At 43.2% G+C, this 15,805-nt stretch overlaps 2 protein-coding genes across 2 annotated transcripts; both read right to left on the reverse strand.

Moving 5' to 3' along the window:
* Positions 1 to 1,775: 1,775 nt before the first annotated feature.
* PKNH_0606100 (schizont egress antigen-1, putative) lies at positions 1,776 to 8,302 on the reverse strand (the record flags this gene model as incomplete). Its single annotated transcript, XM_039114175.1, has 5 exons — positions 1,776 to 1,833; positions 1,988 to 2,112; positions 2,241 to 2,336; positions 2,475 to 2,533; positions 2,716 to 8,302. The coding sequence occupies 5 exons, from the start codon at positions 8,300 to 8,302 to the stop codon at positions 1,776 to 1,778; spliced, it is 5,925 nt and encodes a 1,974-aa protein (XP_038969527.1).
* Positions 8,303 to 10,439: 2,137 nt separating this feature from the next.
* On the reverse strand, positions 10,440 to 15,755 carry PKNH_0606200 (PHAX domain-containing protein, putative; the record flags this gene model as incomplete). The annotated part of the gene is made up of 1 exon (XM_002261698.1): positions 10,440 to 15,755. The coding sequence occupies one exon, from the start codon at positions 15,753 to 15,755 to the stop codon at positions 10,440 to 10,442; it is 5,316 nt and encodes a 1,771-aa protein (XP_002261734.1).
* Between the last annotated feature and the right edge of the window lie 50 nt (positions 15,756 to 15,805).

Consider the following 15,805-nt stretch of genomic DNA (forward strand, 5'->3'; position numbering starts at 1 on the left):
ATGATCCGTGCGCCCACTCGTTTCGGTCGACGCACTGGAAATATGCCGCATGGGTGTTGGCTACGTGCTCACATACACGCGCATAGAAAAATACACATGCATAGAAACATGCAACGCACAAAATTGGCAGCCTCTCTCTCCGTCGCGGAATCCACAGGAAGTCCGCGTGGAAAACAGATGGCGCGGCAACTATGCAAATTTAAAAATTGCCCATGAAGCGCCCGTTAAGGGAAGAAAAAAAAAAAAATCAAAGAAAACATAAAACAGTAAAACATTGAAATGGCCAAATGGCCAAATGGCCAAATGGCGAAACGGAAAAATGAAAAATCAAAACTGGAAAAAACAGCCAATTTTCTCCACCCTTATTTAAAAGAACTAGCAAATTTTTTTTTTTTTTTTTTTGGAGTATAACAAAATGAATAACTTCTCAGTGCTTTGCCAGAAAAAAAGGGGGGTGGGTACGGGGGGGGAAATAATCATCACAAGGGAGGCAACAGCGCCGTCGTATGTACTATCCTAGGCAGAGTGTTCAGCTGTGTATTCGCTTAAAACATTCACCTAAGTGTTTGCAGAGATTGGCATCGCGACGGTTTAGGGTGTCGCCCTTTTCCCATGTGCAGGATGTATGCGCACCTGTACATGTACGTGTAGGTGTACATGAAAAAGTGCACATATTCGTGGCTGCATGTGTCGGGATGTAGAAAATATGGTCGTCCCGTTCTAACTCTAAACAAATGATATCTTCGTCATTGGTAAGCATCATGTGGGGGCGCAGTTAAACGTGCGCAAGGTTTACGTCGTTACGAAAAAAGGGAGAAAAGTATAGAAAGGCTAATATTAATGTAGGCGCAATGAAACGGTACAAGCAGAACGCAGACCATGTACATCGCTATGGCAAAAAATTGGAGGAAATAAATCGTTCCGTGAATTTTTTTTTTTTTTTTTTTTTTTTTTTTTGCCATCTATACATTGTATAAATACTAATACGGGGAGAATATATGTGCACACCCGAAAAATGGGAAAAAAAAAAAAAAAAAAAAAAAAAAGAATGCAGAAAAAAAAAATGGAGAAAAATATGATCAGACTAAGTGTACACATCCCGTACGCTTCAATTTTTCCTACTATGGACGCGGTCGCCTATGTACATTTAAATTTTTTACGCGCCAAGTACAAATACCACATTCCCGTCGGCCTCTGCGACTGACTGATGTAGACGCACCGCTGGCCAGCGCGTCTGTTTTTTTTTTTTTTTTTTTTTTTTTTTTTTTTTTTTTACCACTTCGTCTTCGCTGCTGAGAGGGGGGGGGGTGGCGCAGCGCGCAGTGCAATTGTGCGTGCATAACGGATACGCGCGCCAATGTACACCTAAAATATATACATGGAGCACTTCTGCCCGTACGCGCGTATACTCACATTGTGCGCACAATTGCACACCCCCTTCGACATAGGCGCTGTCACACCTCGGCACACAAAAAAGTCTTCGAATCTTCGCCTCGGTGGAATCAACAAAAATTGGGGCGCATTTTTCTCCATAAAATGATAACGCGACAAAATGGTGTCTAGCTCACTTTTCTTTTTCCACCCTTCTGTATGGGTCAACATTCTTTTCTCCTTTTCTCCTTTTCCTTTTTTTTTTTTTTTTTTTTTTTTTTTTTTAACTCTCCGCGTTGCAACAACGGTGAAACAGACGCGATGGTAGACGCGGCGGTAATTTTATCATTCTTCATGCTTCACTTTTATATTCCTGCGCATGTCTATCACCAGATCGCTTCTCCCTAATCAGTCGCAGGGATGGACGCCCCTACGGGGCAGACATACACAACACATTCTTCTCTGCATGGAAAAAAAAAAAAAAAAAAAAAATATATATATATATATAATGTGTAGCGGAAAAAGTGTGCGTCCCCAAAAAAACAACAATTGCGGTAATACCCGGGTGGGGCCTGCACGCCACTTCCATTCATGCCGCCCCTCTGCTCCAACTCACCTGCTGCAGTTGTCCACCATGAAACTGCGAAACCGAGGAATGAAAAAAAAGTCACCCCTTTCGAAACACCTCTCCTGGTTGCCCAGGACAATTTTTATCTTCTCCCCTCCGTCGACATACCCCACCTGCAAAAAAAAAAAAAAAAAAAAAAAAAAAGGCATCAGAAGGAAAAGGAAAGATTAATGGATGGAGGCATCCACAACAGAAAGACAAAATGGTGGAAAACTAAATGCCTCGAAGAGGGAGTTTATACCAAGTTGTGGTGGAGACTGCTTGATCTGTATTTTTCTCCGGGGATCATTCGGATGCTATACAGGCTGAGCTTCACCTTATTGTCGCTGAACAGGTTCTGGGTGCAGAAGGAAAAAAAAAAAAAAAAAAAAAAAAAAAACATAACAATCAGCAGCAATCACTAGTTGGCACGAAATAACTGCCATTCCTGTTGCATTTCTTTTTCTTTTTTCCTTCTCCTCATGGGGGCGCTTACCTTCTGGACGAGGGACAAACTTCCGCACGGGGGGAAGACCTCCTGGAAATGTGGACTACCTGCAAAAAAAAAAAAAAAAAAAAAATATACAAAGGGAGCATCTTCATGCATGCGGAAGGATCCATGCACAAAGTGGAAAGTATGCACTTTAGACAAATCCAACTCTCTCCGTGTGACAAAAAAAAAAAAGAAAAAAAAGGGACATCTCCAATTATGTCGTCCATCGGGGCGTAACAAATACCTGTGAAGACGCAGTTCTTAAGTAGGAGCTTCTGGGGGATATTCACTTCGTTCAATTTATAGGTCAGTCCGTGCAATATATTGGTTGGTCCGTACAATCTATCGACCACTTCACCCATTCGGTCGGTCACATTTTCTGCCTCCATACCTCTCCTCCTCATAGACATCGGATTTGGTACACCACGAGTTTTATTCCTCCTATGCTTTCTTCTATCCACATCAAAATGCACAATCTTTACACGAACGTCTCTCTTCAAAACGGTATTATAATTCCTACTGGGCTTGGTACACATTGTTTCGTTATTCTTTTCCTCTACATCCACATGACCATCTGTACGATTACTAGATGGCACTTCATTTAGTGCGTCATTCTCCTGCATATCTTCCACCTCATCTGCCATTTCAGTTTCCTCTTCTATGGAATTTACCTTCTTTATTTTCTCATTCCTCTCGAATTTCCTCCCTTCATCATTTATTACCTCTTTCATGTGATTTAATTTATCTCCTTCATTTTGTGGAGTTGCTATACATAAGTCTCCTTCGCCCTGCTCTATAAGGAGTTCCTTCGATTCATCTTGAGTGGCTGATCCACAGTAGGTGGCGTGGCCTTCCTCCTCCCCTGCAATAGGTATATCCATCGTATCATTCTCAGACGACTGAACCAACCGAAACGTATATTCCTCCACTTTATCAACGTTAGCAGAAATCACTGCGTCCATCTTTTCCTCGATCCCACTCAAGTTCACCTCTCTGTCCACCTCTCCTTCCACCTCTGTCTTCACATTGTCCGCGTTATCCTTGCTCTGTTGATTGTACTCGTGCTGATCACCAAAAAGGGGCTTCCCCTCACTGTCATCAGGATTCGCCTCCACAGACAGACCGCCACTCAGAGCTAACTGTTGTTCGATTTCTTCAACTGTACCATTAGTAATGCCCTCCTTCAATTCAATCTTACTGTCGGCCTCCTCACCGCTTGTACTACCAACATCGTCTGTCCTCAAAATGGCATCCACCTTCTGTCCATTTAGTTCCGAATAGTAGGCTGAGGCTGTGTTTTCGCTCTTCTGCACATCATCCTTGTCTTCGCCCCCTTGGGTGTCATCCTGCGTCTCTCCCGATATCTGCTCCTTCTGTGTTGATTCCTCCCGCTCCTGATTCTTCTTCTTCCTCCCCTTAGTTATGTCCTTCTTCACTCCTTTCGACGCTTTCACCTTCCTATCGGAGGGGAGAAAATCCAAATTGAACATAGACAACTTCTTATACATCTGATCGATTCTTCTTTCCTTTATTTTCCTTTTTTCATCTTTCTTCTTTTTTTCAGCTTTTTTCTTTTTCTCCAACATATTTTTTGCAGAATCCTTCGTATTTTCATCGATCCCGTCGCTCTTCACTCCCTTGCCCTCTTCGCCTTCCCTTTCCATTGCCTTTTCTTTGGTCTCCTCCTCCAAACTTCCTTCATTGGCAACCAGCTGGTCCGTCGCTTCGATATGTGGCAACTCGTCTGGCCGTTCCTCAATTGGTTGTTCCTCAATTGGTTGTTCCTCAATTGGTTGTTCCTCAATTGGTTGTTCCTCAATTGGTTGTTCCTCAATTAGTTGTTCTCCAATTAGCTGTTCTCCAATTAACGGTTCCTCAATTAGCTGTTCTCCAATTAACGGTTCTTCACCTGGTACCTCATCCCCTCCTAACGACTCCCTTAACGACGCCTTAGGTGAGTCCACTTCCACATCGGCAACCTCCTCCTCGAAGCGCCAGGTGTTCTCATCGTAAAACAGATTTTCCTTATTCTCCTCTGCGTTCTGTTTCCCTTCCGGGTTCTCACACCCCATAGGAGTGTCCCCGATGCATGTGGCGTCACCTTCCGGAACATCATTTCCTTTTTGTTCCTTGCCCTCCTTGGTGGACAGCGCCTCCTGTCCCTCGACCTTGTCAACACTCTTAATCAACTTTTTCTTTTTTCTCTTCTTAATATAATTAACTATATTGATGAATTTCCTTTTCCTCCTTTTCTTTGAAACGTTATCGCTTCTGCTGAACATTTGTGTGGCTACTCGATCGGAGTCTTCCTCATTCTTCTCCTGATCCTGATCCCCCTCCTCATCCTCCCTGTCCCTCTCAACATCGTCATCTCTCTCATGTGTTTCCTTCTCCTTGCTCCTTCGTCTCTTTCTTCCTTTTCCTACGCCCCGATGATCACTTGCATGTGTCTTCACTCGTCCATCCGCTTGACCATCTGTGTGGAAGCCAACAAGCCCATCACCCGAATCATCATCCACAGAGTCACTCCCTCGACGACGCCCTCCTTCTTCATCATCTGCACTCAAAGAATACATATCCCTCAGATTCAATGCCTTATATTTTATTGGACCAATAATGTGTGGAGACAAATCTTCCAAATTAGTACATTCGCTAAATCCGACAACATCAATCTCCCCTGTGTATGGATTCCTCTTTGTGAGTTCCCTTTCGCCAATCCAATAGCGCAACGTCTTAATTCTGTTTCTTCTTGGATACCTCCTACATCTATCTTTTGGATCCGTCTGACTCACTCCCCATTTCTTTTGTCCTTCTTGTGCCTCCTCATCGTCCTTCTCTTTCATCCTCTTTAGCCTTTTCTTCACTAAAATTACCTCTACGCTTTTTTTTCTTGGGGTTCTGTTAGTATTCCTTGAAAAATCCAGGGGAAATTCCGTTTGACATTCGGTGTCCTTCCTCTCCTCCCCCATTTTCCTTGGAGTCCCGAACAGAGACCCTCCTCCGGGGGGAGACTCCACCGCACCATCCATCAATGCACCGTCCATCAATGCACCGTCTACCGCTGAACCCGCTGTGCCACCAACGTCGTCATCCAAATCGGACAGATTCAGCTTCGATCCCACGGGGAAATCCTCTCCCCCATTACAATCATAGTAACAACTATTCGCATGCACTGAATCCAACAAATCGAAAGCCTGCTCATTGTCTTCCTTGCTCAAACTTATTTGGCTAGTCACATCTGCCTTCAGTTTCGCTAAGAAGCCTTTAATTTCTCCATCATCTTCATCAATGGTTTCATCATTTCTTCTCTCCGCATCCTCCATGTCGAATTCGTCCAATGGATCCATGTCTTCTTCCAAGAGGTTACTATGGTACACAAAAATATCCTTTATTAGTAAATTTTTGGAGAGACCGAAATCGCATTTTTTTAGCGTCTTTAAATCGTGCATCTTTAGGTTGTACAAATCGCACATGTCGTTTTCGAGCAGCTCCTCATACCTCCCTATTTGGGGCGCGTCATCAGCGGGTGCTTCTTCCCCCGTCGGTATTTTTTCCTCCACCGGTTCTACTTCCTCCATAGGTACTTCTTCTGCTGTTGGTGCTTCTTCTTCCATAGGTACTTCTTCCTCCACCGGTTCTACTTCTCCTGTAGGTAGTACTTCTTCAACCGTGGGCACTTCTTCTCCTGTGGGTGTTTCTTCTCCTATAGGAACTTCTTCCCCTGTAGGAGCTTCTTCCCCCGTAGGAACTTCTTCTCCTGTAGGTAGTACTTCTTCCTCCATAGGTACTGCATCACCCGTAGGAACTTCTTCCCCTGGAGCATCGCTAACAATGATAGACAAAAGGTCACTACCGTCCAGAGACACTTTCGTCTTTTCATACTTCCTCACCAGAAGATCGAAATATTCTTTATCATCCCTAATTGATAAAAAGGAGTTTCCTCCATCCCCTCCCGATTTCCTCAGGCTCTCCAAACTCACTACTGATTCGTCACATGCACCCTCCACTTCTTCCTCCCAATGGCACAACTCATTGGCGTTTCTACCATTGGGTGCAGTGTTTTCTCTTGTTTCCGTTTGATGTTCATTAATAGGATGGCTTGTATTTTCATAATCTTCCTCTTTTTTTCTGTCTTCGTCATTCTCCACTGATGCATTTCCCGATACTCTCCCCTCACCTGGTTGTCCATCCCCCAAACACGCATAAGCCTTGTTTTTTCCATCACCACCCGATTCCTCCCTCCATATCCCCTCTGGGAGAATCCCACTGGAATCAAAAACAACATTTAATTCAAATTCACTTGTTCCTCCCTCCCCTGGTGGTTTGTCCCTTTGGCCAATCTCTGCAACTGTAGTGATGGCGCTTCCTGCCTGTTTTTCCATTTCCTGTTGTTCCATTTCCTGCTGTTCCATTTCCTGCTGTTCCATTTCCTGCTGTTCCATTTCCTGCTGTTCCATTTCCTGCTGTTCCATTTCACGTTCTTCCACTTCCTGTTGTTCCACTTCCTGTTGTTCCATTTCCTGTTGTTCCACTTCAGAGTTGTGCCTTCCGGAGAGGTAATACTGTTCTTCCACCCCAACATGCTCCTCACAAGGAAATATTTTTTCTCCCAAAGGGGGGAGGTTTCTACTTATTTCCCCCTCCTCGGATATCGTGTCTGCACCACGTGGGCTCCGCCCCGAATGAATGATTATTTTGTTCCTCTGTGCGATTGCCTCCCCTGAGAAATGTGAACTCTTCTTTTTCTCATAATCACTCGAAGAGTACATAACATTTTCCTTTTCCCCCTTTCCATTTATATAAAGATTTGATACAAACTTCTTGTCCTCCACAGTAACTTCATCATACGGAATCACATGCCTATCGTCTGCAGGAGGGACGTAGCTCCTCCTCTTATTGGTTCCTAAGTGCTGGATATATGGAGCTACGACTTTTCTCCTACGAGAATGGCTAGCTCCCTTTTCTATAATACGATCTTCTATAGGGTGGTAATACAGAATGTCCTTTTTTCTGTACGCCTTGAAGAAATTTTCACCGTTGCACCGATAATTGTACGCGTTCTTAACTTTTCTCTTCATCAATATTCTCTGTTGATGTTCTTCCGCATTAGTGTACCTTCTCAACTGCTCCTTCCTCCCCCCAAGTTGCGTACGTGAGTCATCGAGAAGAAGGTTCTTGTTGCTTCTCCTTTCCCTCCTCCTTACAGAATCCCTTATGGAGAGAAATATGTCTCCATAATCGATGTGTTCTACATGCAGACTCCCCCTTTTCTGCCTCTCACTTCCTTTCCTTACTTTATTCAAATTGTATGTGTTTATATCTGCAACACTTTTGCAGCATATTTGATAAACTCTCTCGTTTAATTTTTTTTCTACTTTTTCATTGCTCATATTTTTCATGGAGAGAAGTTCTTCAAAGTTGTTAAGTCCGCTTCCATCACTGGGTATAAATATAATGTTAATTTTTTCCTTTGTTGTTTGTTCATTTTTTCCATTCCCCTTTCCTTTCGTTTTGCTCGTTTGTCTTTTTCTTGTTTTTATTTGTTCTATTGAATCTTCTTCTGTTCCGTTGTCCTCATCTTGCTTGGAAATAATAGTTGATGCTCCGTCGTCCAGGTAACTCACTGAGGAGTTCCTTTCCGAGTCTTCCCGATTGCTTTCCTTGTTGCAGAAAAGGAATGGTATTTCATACTCACATACGCTGTTACTTTCGTTCCACTGAGCAGCTCCGTCATTTTGCTCTATACCTCCGATTAGCTCGTTTATATCATATCTATCTATGTAACAGAGCTGATCTTCTTCCTGTGTGGACACGTTCTGATGATCACCCATGTTTCGCTTCACAACACGCACAGTTACACGGCTGTGGGGTACACTGATGGGTGTGTTTATGTATTTACATATATTCTTGTATGTTTTGTGCGTGTGTATACGGGGGGGTTCGTCTTATTATTCCCTCTTTATCGCTCCCCCTTTTATTCTCTTCCCTTTTCCTTCTTTTGTCTAACTTCCCCCTTTTTGGAGATGTAAGTTGCCCCGGATAATGACCGTGACGACTCGGAACATAAACAAGCGGACGGATAGAAATGTAAAAGTGGAAAAATTGTAAAAGTGGCAAAATGGTATAAGCGGCAAAGTGCAAAAGTGGCAAAGTGCAAAAACGGTAAGTCAAAATGGCGCGTAAAAAGAGCAAAATGGTGAAAGCGGCAAACCCGCAAAGGGGTGTAAGGGTGAACCAAGTTAAAAAAAAAATGTTGCACGTGTGGCAGAAAGTTTAACCCCCCACACACCCTTTTCACTTGTTCACCGATGGACAGAATAAATATCCCGGCACGCACGTGTCAGTTGGGGCAAGCAAAACGGAAAATTGGCAAACTTTATTTCGCAAATGGGCATGCGCAAAATGGACGTGTTAGCAAATGGAAACGCTTATACCTTTGAACATACCACTACGCACACACGCAAGAAGGCCCCTTCGCCTGTATACACATGCAACTTTCGCATGCGCTGGGTAATTTACTTTTCAGTGCGAACGCGTTGCTGTGGAAAAAATGGAGTGAGAAAAATTAGAGTGGAGAGATCCAATGTGAATGTACTGCTTCCTCCCTGCGTATTTTCTTCATATGTTTCTCCTTATTCTGTTTAATCTGTTTTGTTCGTCTGTTCATTTGTTCGTCTGTTCATTTGTTCATCTGTTCATCTGTTCATCTGTTCATTTGTTCATTTGTTCATTTGTTGATCTGTTCATTTGTTCATCTGTTCGTCTGTTTTATTTTTTTTTCCTTTCCCAATTTACTCGCGCACTCGAAGGATGCACGCGCGGAAATGCAAACACACCAATTCAGCACAGCGCACGCAGCATGTAGACATAGGGCTATTTTCAAAAGGGTAACAACTGCCTCGTGCTTAACTTTTACGCGCTGTGCAGCTAAATGGTCTCAGTGCCGGTTATGCGGCTTCAACCCCTTCGAGTAGTAGCCCCTTAACGCCCTCCCTTTTCTTTTTTAAATTTTCTGAGAAAAGGAGGCTGATAAGAATAGGCAAGTTTGACAAAAATGAAAATAAAGAAAAAATTGCATTTCAGCTGTAATTACGCAGTTGGCAATTTTTTTCCTCATGCAAACGGCTACTCCTTTTTGGTGTGTTGGTGAAGTGCGGAATGGGAGATACAAATTTTAACCTCCTTTTTGTGTATTCTTAGATTTACGCGCTCCTGATCGTTATGAAGAAAAAGGCAAAGTTTACATTCCCCCCTCTTCCACACATTCCCAGCTAGCCTTTTTAAACTTAACATGTTTTACAAAACGTATGATTGTTCAGAAAAAAAAAAAAAAAAAAAAAAAAAAAAAAAATACCTTTTCTTTATGAACGGTTCAGGCGATTTTGTTCTTGAAAAGGTGGAAAACTATTTTTTTTTGCGGGGAGAAAGGTGTATACAACGCTGCATGCATGCGTAGGTGAGGGGCCCCGAACGTACCTGTCCGAACCGTTCATATTCATTCGATCGTTCGACCATTCGCTTATTTTCTTATTGATTTGCTCACCGCTTATGCGCGCCTTTTTCGACATTTTCCTTTTACAACAAAATGGCAACTTCAAACGGAAGGGCCAAAACTCATTCAAGGAAGTTTTCCGCTCCAAATGCGTGATACCCACTCGGGCTTACACCACCCAGTTCGACATACATATCCATTTTAATATGCATCGAGGCGTTTTCCCCCCTTAAAAAAAAAAAAAAAAAAAAAAAAAAAAACTGAAGTGGTCAAAAATGTAGCATTCCTGCTATACACTTTTTATGCGTTTGTCTTAAAAATGTTGGGAAAAAAAAATCAAAAAAATCAAAATTGGAGTTACATTTGTAGTTCTATTTGCAGTTACAAAGGCATGCTTCACGAATTCACTAAAGCATGCCCAGACGGAACGCGAATTCTCGCGTATTCACACGTTTGAACACGTGCGCAGGTGGGCTCTACATCTTGGGGTAGCCCCGAAAGCGTCCACCGCTCATGTTGCTTGAAAGCATTTTTTGTTTCCCATTCACATGGGGGGCACAAAAATTGTTCACCATGTACACATTTTGGTTATGTCGGTATACCCCAGGATTCTGCGCGCACCCGGTGTAGTCATAGGTACTATTTTGCACCCCATTCACATATGGGATTGGGTACTCATTCTGGTAGCTCCGAATTGACTTGCTATTGCTATACTGGTTCCCGTTGTTGCGAAAGTTCATGCTAACCAGGTTGTTACCGTTGCGGAAGTTCATGCTCACCTGATTGTTGCCGTTACGAAAGTTCATGTTAACTTGGTTCCTGCGCGGGGGGCGGCAGTTCAAGCTCATAACACTGTTCCACTGATCCAACCTGCCGAAGCTACCGAAACCGTCAAAGCTGTTGTAACGCCCGCCATGCCCCCAGTCAAAGTTCCCCTGCTCGCACGCAACCCCGTTCAGGTGATATGCGCGTTTCCTCTGGTCCTGTGCCTCGACCATGTTTTGCATGTCTCCGTATGTATTTTGCAATAAATTTATGAAAGACGAACCCACATCCACTTTTGTCACACAATTGTTGAGGGTACCCGCTTGGGTGTCCACCCCAACAACTTGACCCGTATTATTAGTATTATTATCATTATTAATAATTATATTATTATTTTTTTTTTTCGTTTTTTTTTTTTTTTTTCCTTGTTCACCGTTGCTCATGTGGGGGTCCTTGACGGGGGCGTCATTCTGAGGATTACTAAAATGTGTGTTATTCCTCGCGTTTTCGGCAACTAATGCATTAAAATTGTATTGGGTCGATGTACCGACTGTTGCCATTGGGGACAGTTGGACCACTTGCTCACTACAGGTATGATGCACTTCCCCCTTATGGGTACTCAAGGAGCTCTTACCACGTGTAGTTTTCTGCGTTTTGAAACCTGTTGACGGTTTGTTGCCGTTAACATCCACCACTGCCGCCCTACCATTTTGCACACTCTGCAAGACAGCCCCTTTCACATTATTAAAAGATGCACCGCCATTGGGAATGTCCTTAGATTGACCCATAATTTTATTGTTCCTCTTGTTGCTATTCTTCCCCTCGAGTGCAACCTCCCCGCTGACTCCCCCATCGATGTCCTTGACAGTTCTACCCTTGGCATTTTCCTCCTCCTGTAGAAGCTTTTTTTTTAACTTCCTGTAGGTCTTTTTCTTCTCCTTCTCCTCCTCCACAATGTAGTCATACTTAAACTTTGATATAATATCATTTTTGTACATGTACTTTATGAGGTAAAAAAACACCCCCCCGTTGGTTCTCTTACCCTCCTTACTAACCATGTCTATGCCTCCATAATTCTGAATCAAAATGGTTTTCTCCAAAAGGCTCAATGATATATAGACACCCAAGGAGTCTACTACTCTTTTTATTTGATCCCGATTTCTTTCCTTCAGGATGGTGCTGATGGTCGTTGTTAAAATGTCCTTAATCATCTTATTATCATTGTAAAATTCTTTCGGATCCATTTTCTGTTCTTCTTCTTCTCCTTCTTCTTCATGCGGGATTACGTCTGTTGTATTTTTCGAGTCTTCCCCCTCGTTCTTCACTTCCACCTGGGCGATATTCTTCTTCTCCTCAGCCTCTTCCGCATCGTTTGGAGAAAAATTCTCATTAATATATTTGACCAGGAATTTTCTTATGTTCTTAAACTTCTTAATAGTGGCGATATCCATTGGGGTCATGTTATAAATGTCTTTCTTCTGTAAGAAGCTCTTGTTCTCTGCCAAGAGCTGGACATTTTTTAAGACGCCACCCAAACAGGCCGAGTGGATAGGCAACCTATTGTGTACATCAAAGATGTTAACCTTGGCCTTCTTCTCATAAATTAAAAACTTCAAATAATCTGAATTATTTCGATATGCAGCATAGTGCAAGACTGTCCTATTGGACAAATCTGTATCGTTAATTTTGGCCCCATATTGTAGTAGGAGCTCTGTTATTTCTTTGTTACCTTTAATGGCTGCGAAATGAATGCACATGCTTGCTGTAGTTTTCCCCCTGTTTGGGGACAACGAATGGGGTAGCATGGCATGTATGTTGGCATCGTTTTTCAATAAGAGCTCTGTTATTTCTTTATGCATCTTTGTAACAGCTATGTGTAGGGGAGTCCAGTGCTTGTAATCCGACACGTTCACTTTCGCTCCATTGTCTATCAGGAGCTTGCATATCTCGTAATATCCACCTGCACATGCATAATGTAAAGCTCTCCTTCCAATTTTGTCAAAGTAGTTTATGTCTGCGTTTTTCTCCAAGCACTTCTTCACCACCGCGATGTTGTCTAAGTAGGCACCGTGCAGCAGAGCTCGGTTTATGTCTGGAAGGCTCAGTCCCGGGGGGATCGTCACACTTAGGGATGGGCCCCCCTCGAACACGTTCCCTGCGTCTGTCGCACCGCCTGCAGGGGCGCCTTCCTTGAGCAGTTCCTTTTCCAGCGGTTCTTCTTTGTGCAATTCCTTTTTAGGCGACTCCTCTTTCAGCAATTCCTCTTTAGGCAACTCCTCTTTCAGCAATTCCTCTTTAGGCAACTCCTCTTTCAGCAATTCCTCTTTCAGCAATTCCTCTTTAGGCGACTCCCCTTTCAGCAGTTCATCCTTCTGTGATTCCCCTTTAAGCGATTCCACGTGCTCCACTTCTGCTTCGCCCCCCACCTCAGTGTGGTCCTTCAAAAACGTACACAATTCGCCACTCCCTTCCTTCTCCAGAATCTGTAAATGGCTCAAGTTTTCCTCACTTATATTCATTTTAAAAATATTCTTCAGTTCATCATACTTCTCTCCAATCTCCTTTGGAGCGAATTCATGCAGAACATTTGCAATGTATTTGTCTCCATAATTCTTCACACAATAGTCTATGAATTTGTGAATCTCTTTATTCACTTCAAAGTTGGTAGATCTTCCCCTTTCACAGGTTGTTGGGTCAGTTAGTTTGGGGATTTCTTCCTTATCTTTAGCTGCTACTACTCCCTGTGCACTCTTCTCACCAATGTTGTTTTCCCTTCCTCCCCCGTTTAGTGCAACCCTTCTACTGTTAGTCACATTGTTCTGCATTTTAAAGGGATGGAATGGAGCATTCATATCTTTAGTGAACTTCCTGTTCTTCATCATCTCAACATTTGGGTGAGGGGAATATGCATCATATTTCCCCCTTTGCAAAGGACCATAGATGCCATCATTCCGCATTCCTGGGATCACAGGTCTGTTGCTCAGTTGGATTTTTCCTTCCTGGGGGTGCTCCCCTCTAATGTTTAGGTTAGCTCCATTAGTAAAGTAGCCAAGGTTGGATGCGCTGGAAAAGTTTTCCTCCTTCACTGCAGTACCAATATTAGCCATTTTCGCTACAGTCATCGTGTTGTTGACGCCTCCATGAAGAACCTGTCCTCCCCTCGACATACTTCTATCCCCGTTATGATAGTGCCCCTTTTTCTTACTATCTCGTTCACTGAAAGTTAGATTCTCCTGGTTCTGTTCATAGAGCAAATGTCTCGCGCTAGGGGCAACTGAATTGAACCTGGTCATGTGCCCATTTGGCACATCAGCTTTCTTCAGGCCCAATTCATAATTCGCGCCTTGAGCCAAGTTACCGTTTCCCCGCGGTGGCAGTTTGCGTTGTCTTCTAAACATGGCTCCGCTGAAACTGCCAAAGCCATCAGCACTGTCAACCATGCCAAGGGCGTTAACCCCGCTAATCCTGTCAACCGCGCCAACATCAGCCAATGCACTCGCTCTTCCCACATTGTACATACCGTGCAAAGAAAGGGTCCTCTCCATTAGGGCATTCCTCGACATGTGGTTTCCGTAGAAAAAATTCCCCAAGCCATTGGGAACCCCGTCTTCATAGGAAAAATCGTAGCATTCATTTGAGTTGCGGAAGGGGACCGGCCCGTACATGCAATTTGAGTATACCTGATTGTCTACATTGAATCCATATTTACAATTTGTGTTTTTGGACAATTGCACCATGTTCCTCTTAGTCTGCATGTTCATAAAATTAAGGGGGGCATTACTACACGAAGCTTCACATGGATTCGAACTGAAGTTACTACCTACACTCTTCGGGGGAAAACCATAACCAATGCTATTTTTATAAATCAAATTTGTCCGATTGTTAAGTTCATCTCTGGTCATATTTTTGCTAGGTATTTTGTATACAGCCTCATGGTTTATGCTTGTCTTTTTAGAGAAAATTTCCTCCCCATTTTTTGCCTCACCATGCTGCGCATTTTGATTCCCTTTAGAAGATTTTTTTTTTTTTTTCTTCTTCTTCTTTTTGCTCTGTTTGTTGTCTACCACAGGATCGGTCGTAAGGTTATTGCTGTAAAGGTTCGCAGAGTCGATGGTGTTTTTGACAACGCTCTTCCTCCTTGTGTTGCAATCTGTGTTGGTGCTAATGGCTGTGGTGGTACTGGCATTTTCATTGCTATGATCATTTTGGAGTGTGTCTTTAATTTTTGTCAAGCCGCTAATTTCTTCGTCACCTGCTTCGCCATGACCTTTGTCATCGCCTTTGTCATCGCCTTTGCCATGGCCTTTGCAAATGTCTTCATCTTCCCCCGCACCTTTACCCTTCTTCTTTTTCCTTTTGGCTTTTTTTCTTTTTTTCTTTGTCTTCCTTTCCCCGTCTGGGGTTTTGTTCAGCCCCGCCTCATCCTCCTTAACATTACTCGTTTCGACTTCCTGTGCATTTGTATACCCCTTTATGCCATTTCCATTGCCCGTTTGTTCTCCGTCTCCCTTTTCAATCGATTCAACATTTGAAGCATTTTTTACATCACTCTTTATTGTACCTTCCTCGCCTTTTGTTTTTTCCTCCCCAAGGTTGCTGCTGTTCCTAGGTAAGCCGTTCTCCTGGATGGACGTTTTTTCTGAGGAACACAAATCAGCCTGTGTCTTATTTTTACTATAATACTTTTTCTTCGAATTTTTTCTTTTTTTGCCCTTAACGGTTTTGTTCATATCGCTTTGGTTTTGGCCGCTTGTCCCTTCGCTTATCTTAGGTGTCTCACTGTTATTGCAATTTCCGGTGTTATTTCCGGCCCCCTCTACCGCCTTACTTTCTACCACATTACTATCACTGTTTGGCTTTCCACACAATGAATCTTTGCATCCCTCTTTTTCATTACTTCCCTTTCCCGCTTCCATCACCCCGATACATTTTTGCGCCTCATTTGAGATTTCCATTTTTTTTTCCGGCGGGAAACATAGCAAATGTTTGAATATGCTCACAGTGAAGTGGTACGGTAGATGCTTCATGTATGGTGCTCCAGGTTGTTCGCTTTGCCACGTTTACACTAGATGCAAGT

This window comes from Plasmodium knowlesi, assembly GCF_000006355.2.
Source record: "Plasmodium knowlesi strain H genome assembly, chromosome: 6".
In the NCBI taxonomy this organism is placed as follows: domain Eukaryota; phylum Apicomplexa; class Aconoidasida; order Haemosporida; family Plasmodiidae; genus Plasmodium; species Plasmodium knowlesi.